Source organism: Centrocercus urophasianus, unplaced genomic scaffold (assembly GCF_019232065.1).
Source record: "Centrocercus urophasianus isolate 14NV4802_14NV808 unplaced genomic scaffold, USGS_Curo_1.0 seq_17, whole genome shotgun sequence".
NCBI classification, from domain to species: Eukaryota; Metazoa; Chordata; class Aves; order Galliformes; family Phasianidae; genus Centrocercus; species Centrocercus urophasianus.
The window spans coordinates 1230291-1255242 of NW_024884722.1; the positions used below are offsets into that span (position 1 = coordinate 1230291).

Here is a 24952-nt window from a genome sequence, read left to right on the forward strand (position 1 = left end):
CTGATTATCAGGCTCCTAAGTGGCAATCTAATTTAGCTATATAAAATCATGAAAGGCAAAGAATTAATTGATACTAATGAGTTATACGAGATAGCATCATAATTAATTCCTAAATAGAAAGAGGACATAGGCTGGAGTGTGTGTGGGGGGAAACAAGATTGGCCTACATATCCTAGCAGATTACAGAGGGTACGTCTGAAATGAGAAGTGAGCAGCTGAAATCAGGATGGATGGAGCTCCAGCATTGCTCCCATGGTTTGGGGAGCCCCACGATCCCAGGGGGCAACGGGTGCCGGTCCCTGCATTGCAGGGCACACACTGGGTACCTGCTGGTTGTCATGGGAACCACACAGATTGGATCTTTTTTTTCTCCCCCCAGAAATATTGCTGAGTAAATCCATAATCCCAAGACAACTTTGCCATGCATCAAGTCACAGATCTGGGATCAACTTAGGCAAGGTGTTGGTGGGTTCGACTCGGAGCAAAGCTGCTCTGCTCCACTCCGGTTTGGACCTACTGAGTCCTCTGCTGCATAAACCACAGGTGACCACTCGTGTGCTGGGGGACAAAAAGCTTTGATGAATCACAGAAACAGTAAATTATACATGGAAAGAGCACTCATTTTTGGAAACCCCGTAGAATTAGCATCACATGTTGACTCTGCTTCCATGAATATGAAACAGAGACCTTTTTGGCCTTATTTCTGAAACTGACATTAAAAGTTTTGTTCATTTTTAATTTTTTTTCTCCTTCAAAACCAGGTTTTAATTTTAAAAGAAATCCCATTTGCAGAAATTAAATTCCAGTTACATTATTGCATGGTGAAGCCCAGAATCGCCCTCCTGTTGAACAAACTACATCTGATAAATTGCAAAGAAATATCAGTTTGTAGAATTAAGGTAATTTTTAAAAATGTTACCATGAAAAGTCGTGCATTGTTGGCACATACCAATAATTCACGTCAGCCTGAGCCAAATTCCTGGTATTAAAAGTGTAAACAGTCACAATCAGTGATCAACTCTATTTGACCCTGGCATCAAGGCCATTCATAGAAACAGTAGTTGCACAGTAAATCCAGCTCAACACGAAATAATTATTACAAATCAAACAATTTTCTGTGCCAACAGGTCAGCCAGGGAACAATCAACCCATTGACACCACGCCCTCATGTGTGAGGACTGTGGGCTGTGATGCAGGACAACAGGAGGATGGGGAAATAATGATAAATACATTTTGCCAAATATCTTTCAAGCCCTTCCTGCTGGTGTGTCCCCACCCGGCACCTCCTCCTCTGTGACATGTCATCTTTGCAACGGGGGATGAGGAAGATGGTGTGTGTCTGTGCAGCACAAAGCAGATCCAGCAGCAATGCTCCTCTCTCCATCACTGCCAGCATGACACGCATCCCCTTGCATTGCTCCCAGGTTGGCTGGAACGTGCTGTCCTCCTTCCTTGCAATAAGAAAAGCTGGCATCAGTGAGATCTGCTGCTAAATAATCCAGAACAGGAGCGGGATGGAGCCATGCAGAGAAATGGAAACGTTTGGGTACACTGGGAGAAAAGAAGTAATTTAGATATAGGGAACAATGCCTGCCTGCCTGACGTGCCCTTATTTTGTCACTGATTGCTTCTCTACACATGCAACTTCAGACCTTAAGTACTGCATATACTGGAAGTTTTAAAATCAGTGCTCGCCTGCTAATCTTTTCCTGCTACAAATAAAGAAAAATTAAATTGAAATAATCATTGTTTCCAGCTGCCTTTCTTGGGGTTTACCTCCCCATTTAGTGCTGCTGCCGCCGCCACTTCTTTCCCATCAAAACGCATTCGTAGTGACGCACGTTTCCTCACTCTCCAAAAGAGATGGGGCTTAAAACCATCTTAAAAAATGTGTTGGGCATCCCATGGCAGGCCTTGCAAACAACCTGAGCACGAGGCGAGGAACAACGTCTGAGGTGAAGCAATGCTGGCAGGCTTCACAAACACGGACAAAACAAGAGGCTGTCCTCAGGTCCTGCTCTCACATGGGAAAGCGCTCGGGCACAGCGCTGCGCCGAATGAGCTGCTGATAAATCTAATCCTGAAGGATTGGAAATGAGGTAAAAGAAATTTTGATGAAAATTATGTACATGTACTTTGACAAGCTCATAAACACTGCAGCCATGATAAGTTTTCTTATTTTTTTTTTTAAGACCTGACACAACTGTGTAAGCCCAAACTCTAATTTTTACAGCCCTGGGTTTGGAGATCTGTCATTGGGAGATATAATGGAAAGAATAATTGCTTGGTGGCTGCACAAACATGAGATGTGTTGTCAGGCTGCAGTTTGGAGGCTACATCTGGCTTCAGAAATGATTGATGCTGTCTCTGTGTGTGATTTGGGAAACAATTTTTTTTTTTTTTTGCTAACACAACCGACGTGCCGAACCTCCACGCAGCCGGAGCAATTAAATCGTTATTAATGAAAACTTTTCATTTATTCCTCTTACTTCCAAGCTCCTCTTTCGATTGCAGCACTGCACGGCGATGGCAGAGGAAGGTAGGCATGTGATTTCAATTTGAAATTAAAAGTCATGTCTGAATAACAGAACAGCATTCTCATTTCCTAATACTCTGCTTTTTACTACTTTGCATTCAACTGTGAAAAGTCTTTTAAAACTCTGAACAGCAGTAAAACTTGAATGAATTTTTGACCCATTATTGCATAGCGGGTGCGCTTTCCAAGTTCGAGAGACTGCCAAGTTCTCCCCACCTAATATTTCCACTTTAATTGTGCCACTTGAGAAATTTACGTGCCTCAAAATATGGCATGAATCTTACGCTTATTGCAGTATCATTAGCAGCAACATTTAAGCAACATCTGTGTGCTATAGAACTAATTGAAGTAGCAGAAGTGGCAGCTGTAAATCCACAGGAAGATGGCAGTTTGCACCCAGCACTGCTGAGTTAGCGGGTAACTGTCAGCCTGTTCCTGCAATCTGCTCTCGAGGACTACGGTACAGGCACACAATGTCCAAAAAAATACAGCGAGTAGGCTAATGATCCTATTAACCACTTTGCTGCACCAATTTGGCTGTTTTTCCAGTTTCCTTGTTGAATTTCATTATATATTTCACCGTTCCAGTAAAAAGTCCAGCATGAGACACGCTCGCTTGTAAGCCACTGACGTTGGGGAGTGAAGCCCCTTCTCGGTCAAATTAACACAAAAATGATTTTTCTTTTTGCAATCCGATATATTTCTCCATTTTTTCCCATTGTTTCATTTTTCTTCCTCAGTGAAAAAGAACTTTTACCAACTGTTAATGCTGGTATTTAAAGCAATGACATTTCCCTCTTCGGGATGTAACATTTTCCATAATCCATGCCACTGGGAGGGGGCACGCCTGGAGCTTTAGGTGTGTGGGTTAAAGTACATCTTCATCCGTGCCAGGAAGGTTGCTGTGCCACACGTGTGGCCCGCAGCTCATCAGGGCACCGCTGCTGATTGCACTAATTGGTGATTACAAAAGGAGGAAGGTGTTTAAAGTAGCATGTCCTGGTATTACTGCATAATCCAGGCACATGGCACATCGGGACTCCAGAGCGTCTTGGAGCATTACCCATGCTTCCATCCTCGTTTGTTCCTTGGGGGGAAACAGAAGGTTTAGAAACCTTGCAATAGAACAGAATGGAGTGAAACAGAATAGGATAGGTTAGGACAGGATACGATACGACATGACACAACGTAACACAACATGACATAAGCGTAACATAAAAATATAACACAATATAACACACAACACAGATGTGATAATGATACAGCGTAATAATACGCATAATAGCAACAATAAAATAATTATGCCAGGCATCAATGCTTTGGCACAAAAGCCATGTTTCCTGCCAACCCCGTGCCCCCACTGGCCGTGCCCAGCTCCACCCCAGCGTTGCTGGGATCCCCCATCTCCCTCCCTTCCACCCAGCACTGGGAGCAGAGGGAGCCTCAGGGCTGGGCTGTGCTCACCACAGGCCCTGCTGCATTAGGAGCCCAGCACGTCTGCCTGGCTGCCATGTGACGCACCGCGAGCCACCAGCATTTGTTGTCTTAATACACAAATACTTGGGGACCCAGCTGATAAGGGACAAACTGTTCTGAATCTGCTGAACTACACGCTTAGGGTGGCATGGACCCCGGCGATATTGAAAATCAATAGTCACGTGGCAGTTTAAAGGTTAGAGGTCTCCTGAATTAACTTTCTAGTACTAAATTACCAGCCCTCAGTAATTTTCTTTCTTTTTTTTGGGGGGGGTGGAGAGGGGTTTGTTTATTTCTTTCTCTCTCTTCATTCTGAAAGCAATGGGAAGATGCACTGGCTTTAACACTTAGCTAAGGTCTGCCTAGGAGCAACAGGAGAAAATAGCAAAACTTGTTAATATTTTACCTGATAATACAGATATTAAGGTAATTCTCAAAAGACCATTTAGGAAAGCATCAGATATTTGCTGCCTAAGTTGGTCTTCTTCAGAAGGGTTTGCTGCCAGCTAGGTTGCCAGGTGGAATGGTCAAAAATATCATGCAGTTAAAGATGCTCAAAAGCTAATGCTTCTGCTGCTGCCTTGACAGCTAACACCATGGCTGCAGGTGCTTTGGGCACCTGGGAGATTTTCTGGGGGAGAATTGGGTGGATTGGGCACTAGCAATCTGCAGGAAGCAGACCTCCAGCTGTGGCCAGGAGCAGTGCTGGGGGCTGGGATCAGAGGGCTTTGCAGGGCTCCCCAGATGGACCCTGGGCAGGAGCCTCAGGTTTTCACAGAATCACAGAGAAGTCTGGGTTAGAAGGAACCTCAAAGCCCATCCAGCTCCAAGCCCTGCTGTGGGCAGGGAGACCTGCACTGAGTCCAGGCTGACGAAAGCCCCAGCAAAGACCCTGGAATGCCCATCCTGGGTGAGCACATTTAAGAAAGAGCTGGAGCAGCAGGCACACCAAACCCGACAACCACACTGAAGAAGAATTTGTGTGCATTAAACAGACACACTTGGATTCATGCAGAAATAAAATTCAAAATATGAAAAGAGTACCTGAGGTTACCATTCAGCTCTAATTACTGGAGTAAACTAAACACCTCAAAAAAATAAAAAAAGTCACAAACGCCGAATCTCTTGTTTAAAAAACAAATTGTGAACTTAACCTTTTCAGCTCTGGCATTTCCAGGCGTTCTAAGTGTCAGATTCATCGCTGCCACTGACACGTGCAACTTGTGTTTATTGACACGTGCCTCCCTGCCCCAGTGCTGGATGGAAGCGGGAGGGCTGCAGGCACAATGCCACCCCATACTGAACCCTGAACCTATGAGGCAAGTGGAATTGTGCCCAAGGAGGCTGTGGATGCCCCATCCCTGCAGGCATCCAAGGCCAGGCTGGATGTGGCTCTGGGCAGCCTGGGCTGCTGGTTGGTGACCTGCACACAGCAGGGGGTTGGAGCTGGATGAGCACTGTGCTCCTGTGCAACCCGGGCCGTTCTATGATATGATAACAACCCAAAACAAACAGCAACAAAGACCAAGCCATAGCTAATGAAATAAAACCCACTGCTAAGCATCTGTTTGGACTGCATCTAAGGCAACACTTAAGCACAGACAAAATTTCACCCACTTACAAAGCTCTGCTCACTTCATATGGGACTCACGTACGCACAAATTCTCACATAAACGGGGTTGTATTGAGGTATAAACTGGAAACATCTTCCTCTGTTCATCTGAGATTTCTCCTATCATAAACTTTTGATTAGATGGTGTATATGTTAAACTACAGATAAAAGTTCCTACTGGAGTTTTTCCTCTGTTAACGGTATGTATATAAACCCACACACTGCTGATGGGCACAGGAGGAGCACATGCTGTTATTTTTTGTGTAAAAAAAAAGCTAGAACTTTAAAGCCATCATTTTACAGTCTAGCTTGAATGAGTATTTTCTGCTTCACAAATAGGCAAAATACTCCTATAGGAAACGTTGAAGATTTGTTTTTTATAACCATCATTCTTAACTAGTGCACAATTATGTTTATTTCTATCAGCAATCTTATTAATTCCCATACTACTTCTGGACCACGCTCGCACCACAGAAATGATTTTAATTGAACATTTATTAAAACAAATGCCTTGTCAGGACATACCCTCTCCATCTGGCCGCACTGGACGGGCATTATTTCCTGGATGTGTCTGCTTTATGCAACGTCTTCTCACACAGATCTCACTGACCAGCAGAGATCATGATTAGATTGTTGTGGGTTTTGTTCCACAGCCTTTTCTGCCACAGCCCTTCTTGTCTCGCTGCCATCAGCTCATACGCACACACGCAGGACTCTTCCTCTTCTGCTGCACACAGTACGTCTTCTTCTGGAAGCACACCATTAGCCACAGATCTGACAAAAGGCAGAGATCCTCTGTAAATAACCTCCCTGCAAGGTTGCATGGCCTGCATCTTTTCTTTTTTTTACTTTTTCTTTCATTGTTTTTCTTTTTCTTCTGCACATGCACGCTCACAATCACAGAGATAAGAGTTTGGGTATGAAATAAAATTTGAATTGAGTTCCCAGCATTACATTTAAGCCCTTAAAAATAAAATAAGAGAATCTTTCTCCCCTCTCCCTCCCTAAAACCGTCACCTGCTGACAAGCAGATTCCTAGCACTATAAGGACCTTTCCCAGCACACTTGCTCGCTTAGCAGCCAAACATCATTTTTATTGCTGGCATCACAAACAAACACAAAACAAATTCTGAGATGCTCAGAATTCAAAAAATGGCAGCATTGTGCAGTTAATCCTCTATTCACAGTTATATCCAAGTACTGTGCTGTTATTTTGACTGTGATTCATCTTAATGAAAGCCACTGCTTTTACAGCTTATCTCCTTCAACCCCAAACTGATGCACCCGCTTCCCTCTCCAGCCAGACTGTGGGAGATTCAAAGCTGTTTGGTCACACACCACAGCAAGTGGAGCTCCTCAAAACTCTAGAATTAGCTTAGTATTTACTGAACTGGTTGTTTGTTGTATATTTTTAATCAAAAGCCCATGTAGTCTCTGTAACACTAACTGCAAAGAGTCCATCACATTCAACCTTTACATTTCCATTCCATTATCTGGTTGTTTTTCACTTTTTCCTTGGCAGCTTTGGGCACAAACTTCATTATCATCTCCTGGATGACAATGTACTGTTTTTAGCAGTTCTGTTTTGTGTAGAAGCCCCTTGAGACAACCAGGAGCTCCTAAGCAGGGTCACGTAGTGCCCACAAATGCTTGTACAAGAGTAAGGAGCACCCAACATTTGTACTTCCAGTGGCACTATAATTCTGGTGGGCACTGTGTGCCACATGGATGCAGCCCAGCAGCTTCCAGAGGTCTCCTCCATTGAGATACTGGAGTGCTTGCAGCCTTCATCACAATGTTCAAAGCAGGTCCAGTGCAGGACGTGGAGCATCTGAATCCCTTGGTGTCCATTTCTCGTGTTGTTTTCTGGTTTTAGAGCTCTTTTATTGACATGACCCTTCTGCCAGTGTGCAGAGATACTTAGTATCAAAATGATATTGTGAGTCAGCTCATTATCTTTAATGCGGACATCAAAGTCGCATCTTAATGGCCATAAGATTATGCATGCTTTGAAACAAACATGCATAAATTATCTGAGGACTTCAAATAATGGCAAGGAAAATAACAAAGATTCTCCCTTATTTTCCCTTCACAGGAGCTCTGACTTGCTAAGGAGCACTACCCTGGGAAGCTCCCTCTGCAGTTTCCTTTCTTTGGGCTAGAATGGCAACGTGTTAGAAAGGTTTGGTTTGGGACGCAGCTCATTCCTACCTTTAACTAAGCTGCAATTTCAGCCATCTTGATTAGACAATTTCTCAAAATATGGATTTATCTTCAAAAACGAACACCAACACAACACATGGTTGCGGTTCTTTGCAGGTGGAAAATCAAAGTCAGATTTAAAAGAAGTTTACTGAAAGATTCAACTAAGGCCAACTGATTCCATACCATAAGGTGCAGTGTAACTACGTGACATTTCTGAAGACTGAAGAAGCTTTCATGGGCTTGTAAACCTTTGCAGATTACTGGGATGCTGTAGGCCCAAAAGGAGGAAGAAAAGCTGAAATCCAGAGGTCACAGGACAGGACTGATGCTCCCCATTGCTTCCAAATGCTTAGTTTAAGCCAAATAGCAACCACGTGCAGAAGGCAACTCAAATAACAGAGATGCTGGCATGCAGGTGTAAGATGTGAAAATAACTTCCCAAAAAACTCGTTGTGAAGAATATCTCATAAAAACTTCATCCAAACTCAGAGATTTGATAAGGACCAGAATTAACCACCAACAATTACCAGGTGATACAGAAGTAAAATTGGGAGAAAATTATATCCAGTTTCAGCCTGCGTACGGCCAACACTTGAATCACAAAATCTGCTGCCCTGTTTTCTGAACTGAAAAAACCTCCTGCTTTAAAGATTGGACAGAAAAAGGAAACTTGCAATGAAAGTCAAGTTGTGAGAAAAGCGAATCCACAAGGCATCCCTGGGGAGTGGAGGGAGCAGAAAAATGTGACCATCATGTACTCACATGTCAAGAACAGATGATCTGCCCATTGTAATTAAAGAGACAGAAACGTACAGAAATCTCAGGCAGTGAGGAGATGCCAGGAGGCTTCAATGGAGTGGTGGCTCCTTGCTCAGACAGTGGGAGCTGAGGAATCAGAAGGAGCTGGTGGGTGGCAGGGACAGCCATTCTGAGCTGACAGAGCTACCCAAGACCTGTGCTCAACCTGCGATTAATCACACGCACACAAAGCCCCGGCTGCACCCAGCAGCCATCCTGAGTGTCACAAACCTCACAATTGGAGCGAGACAACAGCAAGTTAAATTTCTGGATCACTGTCACTGTGTCACGCCAGGGAACGGTCAACGATGGGAGTAATTCGAATGGCAATGTCAGTTCTCACAACCTGAGGTTTGAGGGAAGTGCCCTGCTATCATCCAGCAGCTCTGTCACACTGCTCAGCCCCACTCCTGGCCCCATCCCACTCCTTCAAAACCAAAACCAAAACCAGAAACAGGCATCAAAAGCTGGAATAATCTGACGTTGAGCTCCTGACAGGTATTGGCTGAGTGAGGGAATTCAGGTCTGGTCAGCACATCGTACTTTGGAAAACCTGCAGAAGTTGCTACGTAAGCTTGTGCACATCTTGTATCACACCTGTGCTAGATTCAATCAATCCAAATGGTGTACAAAAAAATAAAAACACAACTGGCTGTGCAAACGTGCAAGAGTTTTGCCTCATACCTGTCCCTCAGTAACACCTCCACAGTACTTTTTCTTTGCATTCGAGAGATCGACTCGGCATCCAAAGCACAGCTCACACACTGACTTACCCAGAGCGATACAGAAGGAAGCAGTAGCATGTAGCTATCAAGATGGGGAGCTCCCAAATGCCTGACTTCAATCTGTTAAATACCAATTCACACCGTGCTGACTCAGAAGCATCCAAACGCAATATTCTGCCAATTTAACTAAATCACACCTGTTGTTAACATAGCCTAACTGCACGCTCAGATCTCACATAAAAGCAAAGGCAAGTAAAAGCAAGAAAGCCCAGCTGAGAGTCCGCTGGCTTCCAGAAGGATAGAATAGAAGGAAAGGGAGAGTGGGAATTTCTTTTGGAACAAGGAGAGATAATGGGGCTAAGAGAGCCTCTCTTGCTTTGGGAGAATGGCAGGCGCTGTTCTTGGTGGTGCTGGGGTGTCTCCTGCTCCAGCACACAGGTTGTCCTGTTTATTTACTCAAAATCTTCTTGTTCAGAACAAGAGATGTGACAGCAGGATGTTGGGCCTTCCTCACTGTTCTCTTCACTGGGAATGGCAAAGAAGCCAAGATGCTGCTTACATGTTGCCCAAAGTGCCACTGACTTTGGAGTACCTACAAGCAAAGTGAAGCAGAAGTACCTTTGTTATTTTTAGTTTGAAAGAAGTGGCTCACTGAGTCAGTAAACATGTATCTATTGATATTATTATTTTCTTATTTTTACATCAAACACAAATACAGTGGGAGAAAAATACTTCTGCGGAAATGTGAAAGGAAAGAAATGGAAAACAAGCCAAATTTAGATTTTGCCTGCAGGATAATTGACAAACCAAGAAGCTTTCCTGGCTTCAAAACAGCTACTTAGATCACAGGTGGCTGTACTCTTAAAGGATAAAAAGCAAAGCTATCTCTTTTTATGGTATCCTTTTCAGGCATTCTCCTCTGTCACAGCCACCAGGCTTTTATGAGTGCCCAGGCAGAAGAAGCTGGATCCTGTTGCAACACTCTGTTGGACTATAAACCAATGATATTTGCTTTACCTGTGCACTATCTTCCATGGAACAAAACAACATTTACATCTGGGATCAATTTGCTTGAAATTAAAGTGCAGCTTTTATATCTCTTCTGCATCAGAAGTATAGTGTTAAGGCTATAACATACAGACAGTTACACATTACTTTGCATTGTAATATTTAGATTTGTGTCATTTTCTATCTGAAGTAAAAAGCGTCTTTAAATAAATGAGTGATCTTACACTACATATTTTATGGGCTGTGTACTCAGCAAGATACATCTGCATTTGTATCGTGCATAAACTCAACTCCAATTTAAAACTATGTATTTAGACCTTGAATTTTAATGCTTAAACTATAATGCAGTGTGGGGATAATTTAGACTATGGCACAGGAAAGTTCTGCTTTGTTTGAACCCAGCGCTCTGCAACCTCTTGGCAGGAGGTGAAGGCAGCTCCCACCTCATCACCTGGTGTCACCAAGCCCTCCAACCATGGTTGAGATTCAGAGCTGCATGGCGCACTCCAGGATGGCCACCACCACCATCCTGGTGATCCAGGAGGTTTGTGCAATGCTGTGCTCACCAGAACATCAGGACGTAAGCCTCAATTTCCAGCAGCGTCTGGCTGTGCTGCTGGTGCCTTGGGACCTTTAGTGGGACTTCAGCAAGGGACCTGCCCATGAATCATAGAATGGCCTGGGTTGCAAAGGAGCACAGTGCTCATCCAGTTCCAACCCCCTGCTGTGTGCAGGTCACCAACCAGCAGCCCAGGCTGCCCAGAGCCACATCCAGCCTGGCCTTGAATGCCTGCAGGGATGGGGCATCCACAGCCTCCTTGGGCAACCTGTGCCAGTGCCTCACCACCCTCTGAGTGAAAAACTTCCTCTTAATATACAACCTAAACCTCTCCTGTCTCAGTTTAAAACCATTCCCCCTTGTCCTATCACTATCCGTTCTCACATCCCCTCCTGTTTATACACTCCCTTCAAATATTGGAAGGTGTTCCCCACTGCGACAGTGCCTAATGGGGAGTGCACAAACAGCAAGTCTCAGATATTACACATCCCCAGAAGACAACCTCACTTGATTTCCACGGACAATCTGGATTTGAGCTTTCCAACCAGCTTTACCCATCACTGCTGCCTCTCCAGCAGCATGTAAGGCTCTACATTTCAGTTCCTCTCTAGTTAAGCCTGACTGGCAACAATCACATGTTGCAATTTTCACAAGCATTTCGGAGCTGTAATGCACTTTAACTGGAGTGCTTTAACAGGCTACTTACTGAATTCCAGTAATTATTTGGAAAAGTTTTGCAGGTTCTTCCCCAGGGTTCTCCCAGATCTGAAGGAAATCACAAAAGCCATTTATAAACAAATTCCAAATAGCCAAAAATAATCCAATTTCCATTTGAACCAAACACTATTAACTTCTTCAATTCTTCAAAATAAATGCGATAAGCTACAAAGCACTGGAAAGAGGACTGGAATCTGAATTTGCATAGAGTTTTTCACTACAGTTCCCAAACTGAAAAATCCATCTCTGCAGTTTACACAGTCCATCTAACTCCACAATTCTCATATTGTTTTACTGCCAATGGCAAGAAACAATTTAAAAGAATGCCCAGGAAAACAGCTGTCCAGGATAACAGTCACAGAGTGGGGCAGTTTAGTAAAATCAAGGTCAATGGTTATGTGGTTCATTTCCAACACAGGGCATTCTACCTAAAAATGTTACATGTAGGCTGAAACAAATATTTTGTGTTTGGGTGAAGGTGAAACAGACCTTACATATGCTACAGCCTCATTGCCCAAACCAGATCTGCAGGAACTGCACTGGACAAAACACTGCTGGACCTCAACATCTTCTGCTCCAACTGTGGCAGAAAGGCAGCTTATCCAGAGCTATCCTGCAGTGGTTGACATAAGGACATAAGACTGAAATAGAGGATGCTGCTAATATGAAAGAATCAGATGATGTACCTGGTCTTTATCCTCAGCCCGGGGAAAAGAGACAAGCAATTAGTCTGTCACAGCTTCTTTGCCATACGCAGGCTGGAAAACAGATTGAAGGGGTCAAAAAATTCAGAAGGCTCCACATGATCCGACATTTGCCTTGTCACAATTTTCTTGACAACCAGAAGGGTGCAGACAGTTTGCTGGTCATCGGGAACGGCGGTGTGGGATGACTGATGACTGAGCTGGGGACAAGCAGCCGTTCAATCAACGTCCTGCTCCTCAAAATGGTGCCTTCCGCTAGAACTCGGGGTGTTTTCAGTCTGCTCATTTTAGAGGACAAATGTGATGGAGTTGTTGGAGCGTATGAACATTTCTTCATCTTGCAGTGATGCTCCCGCAGCTACAGAGGTGATCTCCAACCCAAGCAATATTCAGAGGTCCAAACTTCAGTGCCTTTCTTTTTGCACTTCACTGCATTTGCAGAACAATCTCTGCCGCAAAATACATTACAATTGAAGCAATGTTCACGAGCAACACATCAGTTCTGTTTCAATTTTTGCCGTTACTTTCCGGTTTGTTGGCGGCTATGTGGAATGTAACTCATCAGAGCTCATTCTCTGTATGCGGATTTCCCTGTTCACCTTTTGTTACTTGCCCTGTGCCTTCAGTGCCAGCTTTGCACCCTCCTGCTGCTACCTGGATGCTGCTGCTGCATGAACAGACACCGATCCATTTGCCCTCAGCTGCTCCCTGTTTCTGTCAGATATTTTTGGTGTCCGACACGCACTGCAAGGACAAGCAGCGCTTTTGTGCACAGCTTTTTTTTCAGAAGTGCTTGCACCTTCACCTTGTGAACGGTGGGTAAGTGTATGACGAGTGTGCTGGGACACTGGGAAGGATGATGTTTGCATACAGCTGAAAAAACAAAACCCATCCAGAGAGGCTGGCAAGGCCCTGGGCTCGTTGGCCATGAAGAAGATGAGAAATACAGCCAGGACTCAGTGCCAGGGCACAGCAAGAGGGCAAAGAGCTGCTTGGCCAGCCCTGCTGATGTATCATTCTGGCAGGAGAACTCCATGGTCATCCCCACATCACTCCAACTCTATGTACCAGTGATGGCTCAGTACCATGGGCCACACTAGATAGCCTGTGCGTTCCTAAATATCTCTCAGCAGCTCTCCTGACAGAAATTGCCATGGCCTGCATATGGGTGATGTGCTGCCCTGAGCCCCTTAGAAGATTATCTGTAACTAAAAAGTGGTGTTGGGATTAAACGCTGCTTGGAGAAGGAACAAGGACATGTTTTTGTTGGGCACTACAAAGAAAGCATTTCAATGTACCACAGATGTGTTGTGGTTAAATACTGGAGGAGTGCTGCTTGCCCATCACTCCCTAAAATTAAATTTCAGGTATCACGGTAATGCTACTTTCTAAAAGATGTGGAACGTGCTTAGAAGAAGAACAGAAATAAGGATCATATTTGAGTCTTAGATTGTAAAAACCATGGGCCATAATCTGTCAAACTTCTGAGAAAAGCTGAGCCGCGATAGCAAATTCAATAAATAAACGCAGTAATTTTTCAAATGATCACACTGAGGATGAATGGAAACACCATGGTTTTTCACTACCAACCTCAGATCTGTGTGAGAAAACCTCACAGACCCCACTGCCTGTGTTCTGACTTCCAAACAACCACGGCCAGCCATTGGCAGTGCCGTGCTGCACAACAAACACAGCCCCATAACGAATGGCAAGCATGGCCAACGTTCAACAAAGACACAAGATTTCTACAAGGAATTGCCCTCAATCCTGCAGCTCCCACCCCTAGTGGTAGATTTGCCATGTCTAACCTGAGTCCTAGAGCTGATCAGCAGAGGATGAGGGACACCAGGTGCTGCTATTCTGCCCTATGTGCTCACAGCCCTCGCTGCCACGTTCCAGGCCCGCCTGCTGTAACAAATGAAAAGCACTGTTTAAAATAACTAAATAAGGCACTTGAAGAGGTTTTAAAAATTGATAACTCAACGTACTGTATGAGATCGATCTTAATTACTGCTCATGTGGAATTTTTTTTTTTTTTTTTTTTTTTTCTTCTGGCTTTTTTCAATGGGGGAAAAAATAAAAGAGCAACCATTAACGAGAAACTTTAAAGGCTCGTTAACAATATCCTTTCATCAATCACAAGGGCTGCCAGCGTGCCGCACTCATGTCAATTTTCACCTCGTGGCCCCGCTACCAGGCCCAGGCTCCTGGCCAGCCCTGCATGGATGAGCTGGCCACAGCGTGAGGCTGATGGAGCCCAGACCGCCCCGCTGTCGCCCGCCGGTGCCGCCGGGTCCAGCCCTGGCCCCACCATGCTGCCAGCTGCCTGTTACTTCACACGGGCCAGGGGCTGGTCTGGATCAGCCCGGGGAGGGCCGATAAGGGGTGAAGGGGATGCAGCCTGGACGGTGAAGCTGTGGTGCCGGAGCCAAGGATGGCCCTTCTTGCCCCTCCGGCAACAGCAACGTGGGGGGAAAAAATGAATGCTTGAGAAAGATCAGATTTCTTCTTTGCCAAGAAGAGGGCACTGCAAAAATAGCAAAATTAAACACAAATCACCTGGAAATCCCAGCCTGTAAAAGAGGGGAAGGTTTCGGGTTTTGCTAAGGCGCATCCTGGAAAAGAAATAGAGAGAAAGCTGGGAAAAATGCTATCTTTTCAAGCCACGCATTAATCGTATTTATTTGTTACTCATACCCTGTGCATGTTATTTGAAATAAAAATAGCACATAGTCCTTTGACGAGCTGTATTTGCACATCAATGTAACTGAAATATCCTGTGTGCTGTAATGGCAAGTGAGCACGCTGTCAGTAATATTTTCCATTGTTTTTAAAGCCAGCCACAGCAGCTCAGACCGGAGGCATACAGTAACCCAGCGAGGGCAGGGAGTTTTAAAGGGAAGCCTTCGATTGCTATTTCTGTTCAATTTCTGCAGGAATTATAAAAGGAATTACAATTAAATCTGCAAATGCAATTCTTTGAGGATTTTTACATTCCTGTAAGATTCTTACTAAGCAATTACTCTTGAAATAGTACATAAATCTTACAGGGCTCCCATTGGATTACTGTGCTTTAAGTTTTTAAGCAATCTTCCTGTGGCTTTATTTTTTTACTGCATTTTTTTTAAAGGAAAGCAGGTCTTCAGCACCAGCTATCACAGTGAATCAACATTTTTAAGGCAACATGCATCTCCTTGATTTGGGAGCGATACACAGTACAAATATTATGACTTTTACATATTATAAAACATTGGACAAAATGATTAAATGCAATAATCTGAGAGATTTCTGGAAGAAATAATGATTCGTGATGCTTATAGAAAACATGGGTTGAAATTATTGTGCCTTGTCTATAATTTAATATGTTTGGAAAAAGGTAACACTGTCCTACCAACTACAATGCTGCTCATCATTCAACCAACAAGCCATATAGCAAGTATCAAATATTATGTACAAAGTGCCTGGTGCTCAAGAACTATTTAGTAACACTGAACAGCAACTATATGGGGCAAATCATTCTGGCCCTCATTAGATGTCTAATTCCTCCAAATGAGTTGGTTGGAAGAGTAGTGGGACAAGAAGGTTTGGGGATATATCTAAAAACTGCCTTGTATCTGCCATGAATTGCTCTCCTGTTTAAGATGCTTACAGTATGAGCTCATAACACGGCAAACTCTGCCTCCAAGGAAGTGATCTGTAACAATTCCTGAGCCTGGGGCCCTTCCCCATTTGGTATTGATACATAGGATGCAATCTGCATTTTTCATTCCGGCATAAAACAGTACAACCAGTGTCACCACAATGCTGCTGTAAATCTGACCCAGGAAATACAACGTGTTCCTTTTAAATATTTCCATTGGCCTTACACTGGCTGTAGAGAGTGTTTTGTATGGAAAAAAGAAGGAGGGGGGAGAATGACCCACCGCAAAATTCAGTTTCTTCCATGGTCAAGGGCATCTATTTCATTATAAATGTAGTTCCGCCAAAACAAATATTATTTTTGAATCTTTCATTATCTTAGTCTCTGGAAATGGGCTAAAACAGCATGTGTTGGTATTAGATGCTGCAGAGCCAGCTGTCGTGCCTGGCTGCACAGTGTCTCAATGTCAGCAGTTCAAAGCACTGCGAGGCTGAATGGGAGGAAACTTGATAGGTCAGAGGAACCCAATTCCAGGCAAAAAGAACATAGCTGTCTTGTTTCCAAGCATGATATTTTTTTTTTTTTTTCTTCCCACTGCATGTGCATACATACAGAGATATGTACTGGGATGCCAGTGTTTTAATATCTTTTCCCCACTCTGTTGTTTGCATAAACCCAGCAGTGACCTCAGCTCCGTGCCGCCAGCAGGCTCTGCATGGCGGGGTGAGGAGGCCCAGGACCAGAACCGGCGCTGGGGTGATGTGGGCCAACAAAGGTGACAGGGCCAGGGCCATGCCCCCGCCACCCTGCCACACCATGCCACGCCAGGAAGGGCCCAGCAGTGCCCATCAGTCACGGGCAGCTGCACGCCTCATTTACAGCCACGCTCTCATCTGCAAACAAACCGTGGGCCTAGCGGTTGCTCTCAGGGATTTACAACAGGGAAGGATGAATTTTAATAACTGACGCTGATGCTCAGATTATTGCCACGGAGTGGGGGTTGGCAGCCTCACAGCCCAGTTACGCACATGGTTGTGCCTGCCATGCCAGGGTGGCACCTGCTGGAAGCTGAAAACACAGACACCTGAAAGAGCAAACGTGGCACAGAACGTCGCTGTGGGGGCAAACGTGGAAGAGGTTAAAGTTTACATTTGGTATCGCATCCTTCTGTTGATATCCCGTTATAAAAAAAAATAAAATACCCCCAAACTGTACATATTATAAGGCTATATTTTTATCCTGGGGTTCTGGTGACACGTGCAAACCACTTGAGCTTTGCTTTCGTGGTTTATATTGCCACCAGAAACCCTTGATAAAAATACAGCCTTATATTGTACAGTTGGGTATAGTTTATTTTCTCCATATATCACAAACCGTGTTTTATTTATAAACATACACAAAGACACTTGTACATGCAAAGCAGTTTTTTTATTGAAGTAATTCTGAGATATCAATAATACTACTTTAACTAAAGCACTGTAACACCATAATTTCTTGGTCAGCAAAGGCCCTTCTAAAGAGGCGCCTATGAAAATACGATAAACTCATAAAAAAAAAACAAACAGTATTTCCAGTATCAGTATTAACTTGGAATTTAAGATTCCCTTACTGAAAATTCCAGCTTTCGGTGGCTCGCAATTTCAGAGAACCCTTTCTATAGCATCTCAGAATTCAGTGCTAACATCTCTCCAATCCTTTCTGCAGAGAGGCTACAGGAAACAAAGCTTCACACAACAGAGAAACGGCAACGCTAAAGGAAGGCTATTGCTGCTAACAATGCAACTACGATGAGCCCCATCCAATCCTGTGCCCAAGCTGCACTCACCTAACTGCTTATTTCAAATACCTCAAGCAACTTGCCAGCCTCTACAGCTCCACCTGCTTTTTGCAACGATCACAAAAGCAAAATTTGTACTCCTGCCTTGAGGGCTTCTCACAATCCAGAAAGAAAATCTGTGAACCAGTAACTCAACAGCCACCTCCCCCCGGCTGCCCTTCACCACACCCCACGACGTGGGCTTTACTCAAAAACCATTTCAGCAGCCAGACACCAGTGGGTGGGAGCCCTGGCATGGGGCTGCCCGGGGACACGCTGGCCGCATGGCTCCTCGGCCACCCAGAAGCATCCTCAGAGGGATGCCTGCGCCTCGCGTTTGCCATGCCCCTCCCATTCTCTTATCCTTGCTTTAATGGACATTAAATATAGAACAGGACAGAACCGGGGATGAGAACAAAATACATGCACAACTGGTCTGGACTGCTGCAGTCATTCTGCTGTAAAATGTAAAAACAAGAAAGGGCATACGAGCTGCATCCCTCAGGACGCATCCCGCTTTTTTAATATAGTGGTGCCACCACACATTCCACTTCGGATGTTGCATTATATTTATATGTCACTCAAATATTTACCATTTTTCTGAATTCTGCTGGGTGCTCTGAGAGCTCGTTATAAGCCAAGTTGCTGCAGTCGTGTGCCTTGGCTGTCGAGCAGCTGTGGCTGAGCCGCATCAATCTGCTAACTTCTCTTTCTGGAGCTTCTCGTGTGACAAAAGCCACTCTTTCATAAGGTTTCCTCCTCCATAGTTGCCGATCTGCCCGCTGCTGCAAATCACCCTGTGGCACGGTATGATAATTGGGATCTGCAAAACACACAAAAATAAGAAAGGAAGCAAAGGGTGAAGCAAAGGGGAGTGAAGCAGAAGACGGTGTGAAGAAGGGCTACAAGCAATAAATCAGCTACTGAAGCAGCATTTGCTAGTAGTGGCATGGATTTAAACACGCAGGTTAAAGACTGTGCTGGAGACTCTCATCCACCTGAGAGGAGGATGCAGGAGTGTTGCACCAAGAGCTCTTTTCTTTCTGAGCCTGTATCCCTCCAGGGTACAGACTATCCTGCAATGCCGATGGGCTCTGCTGACCACCCAGCAGTTAGGGGAAAGCATTCAGAGAAATGCTATTACATAAAAACGATGCAATGTCTTAAAATAGCTAAAACCCATGCATAAAACTCCCTATATAAAATCTTCTACGGAAGAAGTGCATGTTCAGGCTCCAGAACTGCACTGCATTGGCCTGCGCCTAACTATATGAAGTTAATGGGATGAATTACAGTTGTGTTGCCCATGCTCTCAAGTGCACAGGCAGTCACTTCCCACCCAGCAGGGACACTTCATGACCCTACACATGCTGAGAGCAGAACCATCCCCAGCTCCCGGCTCTGGGGACACTGAGCAGCCAAGGCATGGAGCCACGCTCCCTGGGGAGGGCAGTGCTGAGCATGCTGATGTGCAATGCCCTTCCCCTTGGAGCTCTGCTTCTGCCAGGCGATGCCTCTGCACAGGCAGCATTTAGGTTGGATGGCATGTTGCAAAGGATAAAAAGAAAGAGCATCATTTAAGACCACGCAGCACATGTAGGCATCTGTGCATTTGCAGCAAGCTCATTTTCACAGAACGAGACATCTACAGCCAGTGCCACCCCAAAACACAGACATGGAGGTACAGGGCAATTATTAACAATCACATCAGGGTTAGAAGAGGCGGCTTTCCTGCAAAAGGAAAACACGAGAGCAGCATGTCCATGAATGAGCTCCATGAGCCTCAGCTCCTGCAGCCAATTCCTCTTCCCTCTAAAGCACCTCAATGTGCTCTGCTGAAAAATTCCATATAAGAACAAGGCATTATTTATTATTTAACAGCAAGTCAATCCAAAATGGGTTTTGAATTTTTAAAACCTACAACAGGAGAGATTTAATTCACACCTAGCCAATTTAAGAACTTCTTCTCATGCCTCCTCCTTTGTATCATTTATAGCCAAATGCCAGGGATTCTGAAAAATCAATGCAAGAAGTTACATAATGGACTGGTAATACAGAGAACTACATAAACACACCTTTTTCTTTTTTTTTCAATCGCAGGTGATTATCATAGTTGAAATACACATCATAAAAAATGCAATACCTCATCTTTAATCACGCAGTGTGTGTTCTGGTAACTACAGAGTAATTCAATTGCAATGACAGACCTGTGAGAAGAATAACTTACTAAAAGCGTGGATATTTTAAGTGAGAGTACATCCATTTATCTATACGTACATAAGCACAAAATCCAGACAGACTTCTCTTTCTCCCATCTCATATTTTTTTCAGTGAAGCTCCAGCTGTGCTCACGTTTGAGCCAAAGACTCAGACCCCCAGACAGCTACAGGCCAGACCTCGAGAAACTATTTTAGGCCAGTTCTTTTGTTATAGATAAGTAATTTAGATGGCTGAAGTTTTAAATCTCAATCTGAGCCCCAAAGCCATCACATTAAAATGGAATACACATAGGTGCTCATTGTTAATCCAGGTTTAATAACAAATGCTTCTAATAGCTGCTTTATTTGGAGCCAGTGGTGCCACGAGTGAATCAGGCATCCATGACAACTCCACGAGTCCCAACAAAACCTCTCCTCTACACCCCACCACCCTCATGGTTTACGACTTCTTTAAACATGCTGTTTTTTGGAAGTGTTCTCTAATTCTTTTTGTTTGGAGTTTTCTCAGGTGTTACAAGCCCCTTGCACCAGTTAGCACAGGCAGATTTTCCTGCATGACAAAGCAATCCCAATCCATAGTAATAAACTCCCCAAGGTTAGATTGCAATTGTTAAAAATATAAAGAATATATCAGGGTGTTTTGATGGTAAAGACACAAATCTTGATGTGGATGGGGGCCCGAAGCTCTTTCTGAGCCAGCTCCCTGTGACTGCTCAGACAGCAAAAAGCCAACAGCCTGTTTGCTGGGAATTTGGTCACAGAAATAAGCCAACACATTTCTAGAAGCACTTTCTGCTGTTAAATTTTGTTAAGAAAGGGAAAGTGAAAAAAAGAAGTACTGTATTGTGCAGAGGAGCAATGCCATCTGCAGCCAGGTTGTCAGCGCACGCTGTGGGTCTCAGGTTTCCTATGATGGCTGCAGGGCAGGTCCCAAACTCAGGGATGTGTGGCTGAGCTGCTCAGCATCACATCAAACATGGAAATCTGGCTTGGGTGGTTTGGAAAGAAATGGGGAATCTCAGATTTCTGCTGTGTTGCTCATCTTTTCTAAGAGAGTGCACGTATATTGGTGAATTGACTTTGTATCCTACAGGAAAGGCACAAATTAATGCATTCTTAGAAAGCACCAACTTTTCTTGCAGAGAATCCTAGAATGGCCTGGGTTGCAAAGGAGCACAGTGCTCACCCAGCTCCAACCCCCTGCTGTGTGCAGGTCACCAACCAGCAGCCCAGGCTGCCCAGAGCCACATCCAGCCTGGCCTTGAATGCCTGCAGGGATGGGGCATCCACAGCCTCCTTGGGCATCCTGTGCCAGTGCCTCACCACCCTCTGGGGGAAAAACTTCCTCCTAATATCCAACCTAAACCTCCCTTGTCTCATTTAAAACCATTCCCCCTTGTCCTATCACCATCCACCCTCGTAAACAGGTGTAACCCCCCTTGTGTATAAACCCCTTCCAAATATTGGAAGGCCACAATGATGCCTCCCCAGAGCCTTCTCTTCTCCAAGCTAAACAAGCCCATTTGCCATGCTATGGGAGATAATAAGCAGAGGAATTGATGAACCTCATTTCTAGGGCAGATGTTGAGATGTCAGAGCTGCAGAAACACTGCTTTAATGGCTGTAGCTGGGAAACGCAGCCACAAGGATAAGGGGTATGAAATAGAGCATCTTCCATGCTCAAAATAAAGAATTTCATACCAAGCTTGTCCTAACACATGCAAGCACATGCCTTATCCTCTGCAGCATCGGATACAAAAAAAGAAAGAAGTGCTACAAAGGCCGTATGGTCTCTGTAATTTAAAAATATTGAACATTGCTTCAGTTTAGCTTAATTGTGATGACAACTTTCAGACTACTAAAATAATTAAACCTGCTAAAATTTATTAGGGCCCTAAGGACATTTTAGAGGGAGAACTACCCTAGTCTGGAGCTTTAATGCCTCAGCTACATTTAATGTAATTTTTATCAATAACCAAGCAGCTCATAATATTATAGCTCCACTGAAATCTTCACGCTGTGAAATCTAATTCATCTAATACACGAATCCATCACTTACACAGACCCTATCTCAAACGCTATAAAACTTCCAAACCCACAGATTTGTCTCCAACAAAAATAACATGAAGGGGCCCTTCAATCAATAGCAGAATCCCTCTGATTCGGGCACCAGCTGAATATTTTCTCCAACTTTGCTTTTGTTCTTCTGGGTAGAGGCCCACAAGGGAAAGAGCTTGTTTTCACTCGCAGCCTCATCAATACCTAAATCCTGGTGAACAAGTGACACTGAGAAGCTGTAATCAATAGCTCCCTGTGCGTTTTTTCTTCTGGTCAAATGGTTCAGCACTACTGACAGCCCTGACACTCAGAACATGATGCTAAATCTTTATCAACAGCCATCTGGGTGACTGGCAGAACAAGACTCGGGTGGTCATTAACGCTCATGGCAATCTGTGAATAAACTAACTCCTCAATAATGCGTTTGTTTAGAAAAAGGTGGGGAAAAAAACTCCCTGCACAAGGTATCGATTGCCTTAGAACTGCATTTAGCAAATTCCGTCTGAGGATGAAGCAGTGCAGCGCTCCGCTTGTTAAGAGTTTTCAATTTGACGCCACGGAAAACCGGCCGTCCTATTATACTGCCTGATGGACTGGAGACTTGCAGAAAGCTGCCAAACTGTCAAAAATAGATCAGCCGGGCCATAATGGGAACAGCTGAAATATCAAGTTATAACATACAACACGAATCACACTTAGCAAAAAATAATCTTTCAGTTTGCTCATGTCCTATCGCTTCTGCTCCCCCTGTTCCCTCACAGAAACAAACACCGTAATGCGAACCAGCATGGGTCCATCTTTATTGCTAGCCACCTCAGGAATTAATGCACAAGTGGTTTTATGTGTTTGCAACATTTCAAATCCATACTTCACAGTCTTCTCATAAATGCACAATTACTCCTTTCACTCTCAAACGTTTAAACTGTTTTGCCTGAATAATATCCCTGACTTTCCACAGCATCATGGCAGACACTTAGCTTGGCTTTAACCTAAACAACACCACTGGATTGAATATAAAAAACGTATGTAGCTGTTACTGCTGTTAACAGAGTGCTGAAGACGTCTTATTTAAGCCACAGAACAGTCATTTAGGATGGCCTTGGACTAATCAGCCCAACATTCGCCATTTCCCATGAGTCTCTGTGATTTCTTTTTGATCCTCCTATACTAGTCTAATGAGATTTTTAATTGAACTTTATGGGTTCCCTTTGAGGACCACAGACCTTGCAGTCAATCTGAACTGCAGTAAAGTATTTGAAGTTTTTCTTGCAAAAGGTGAGCCATCCCCATCATGTCCTTGGCATAAATTGAGGCAGGGATGTCGCATCTTTCAGCTGCTGCTGGCACCTCTTCCACCTTCTCATAAATTTGAAGGTCATTGTATGAATTATGGGGAGCAACCCCACTACAAAGGGAGACCTGTAGAATGCACACTACCAAAATTAAACACCGACCCATGATTTGTAGAAGGGAGCAACGTTGTGGTACTTCCTGGAAAAACAATAAGGTACACAATTTCATCACAATATTTCACTAATAGCACAATGTCTGCATCCAGCTCCACTTTATTTCAAGCCCTCATTTTTACCTATATTGCTGTCCTCATTAAATCACGATTATAATACAGTCACCATGCTATGACTCAGTCCTTTAATCAAGGAAGCATCTCAAGGTGCAAACAACTCAACAATTTTGCACAGCCTCTGCAGTGATCATTAATAACAGCATTCACTAAAGATTGGTTTCTCTCCTGTGATCAAAACCCACTAATCTGTTGCTTAACAGAACATCACATTTCTGCTACACTACTCAAACCCAGAATTTGTATCTGGAAGCTCACGTTACAGGTGGAGCAGCTGCTAACACCACAGTTCTTTGAATTCTTTGCTGCTGTTTTAATGATGCTGTGGCTTGCATGACGTGTTCAGTTTGATGATCTGTTGAGGTAGATTTAAAGCCCAATATGTCATCTGATCAACAAACTTCAAGTGTGCTCGTACATGAAAATGTCCACAGGTATTCCAAAATTCGATACATGCAGCACACTGCCATATAAACAAGCATAACATCTAATGGATTTAAGCTTCTAAGCTCCATAAAGAAGTATACAGTGGTATTTTAAGTGTACATCAGCTTTTCATACGAAGCAGTTCGTATGAGCAGCATAAAGATGCGTTCCGTCAATACACCGTATTGCACTTGACAATACAAACTATTTTAATATGATGGAATGCTTTCCAATATAATCTGGTGTACATTAAGAGAAGGTAATACAATGCAAACCTGCAGGAAACAGTTCTCAAAGAATAACAATACAGTGTTGTGCAAAAGGATACGTAATTGCTATTGCCTAGAAATGTACCCTGCTTTGCCCTCAGGCTGCAGTGGAGCAGCAGCATCCAAAGCAGCAGTAACAGCAGGTTGTGGTGTGAAAATCCCTGCTTTTTCCCCCGTGAGGAAGGATGAAAATAGTTCTGAAAATAGACAGCAAAGCTACTGCAATTTGTTCTTAAATGGGATCCTATCTTATTTTTGTTATTTCCCATCCTTGCTACGGCTAGAGTGGTTTCTGTCCTGAGAACATTTTTAATTGTAGTATAGATACTAATGTATAGCTTCAGGGAAAAAAGAGCTCTATTAATATAATACTACTCCAATATTTCATTATAGAAAGCAAGCTGATGATACCATAATGACATCCTTGCCTGTTCCATATTTTTATTACTAGACATCTCCTGTAGTTAATCGGTAATTTCATGCATGTTCCACGTGCAGTCACAAATACACTCCTTATGTACTTCACTGGGAGCCCCTTTTCACCAAGTATTTTCCATATATGCCCTCCTTCAGACCTATGAGTCATGACATGCAGCCTGACT

General features: G+C 43.9%; 1 protein-coding gene across 4 annotated transcripts in view; it reads right to left on the bottom strand.

Annotated features, from left to right (window-relative positions):
- Positions 1-787: 787 nt before the first annotated feature.
- Positions 788-24952, bottom strand: part of MGMT (O-6-methylguanine-DNA methyltransferase) — a 158815-nt gene continuing 134650 nt past the window's right edge. For 2 of the 4 annotated variants that reach the window (XM_042818804.1, XM_042818805.1), the window contains exon 6: positions 17390-18619. In XM_042818804.1, the coding sequence (XP_042674738.1) occupies positions 18488-18619 (132 nt within the window). In that variant the 3' untranslated portion in view covers positions 17390-18487. Of the gene's footprint in view, positions 1452-2489; positions 3624-6149; positions 6399-12587; positions 12790-14148; positions 14249-14899; positions 14956-17389; positions 18620-24952 lie in introns of those variants that run through there. The other 2 variants (XR_006168790.1, XR_006168791.1) reach the window with 2 other exon arrangements.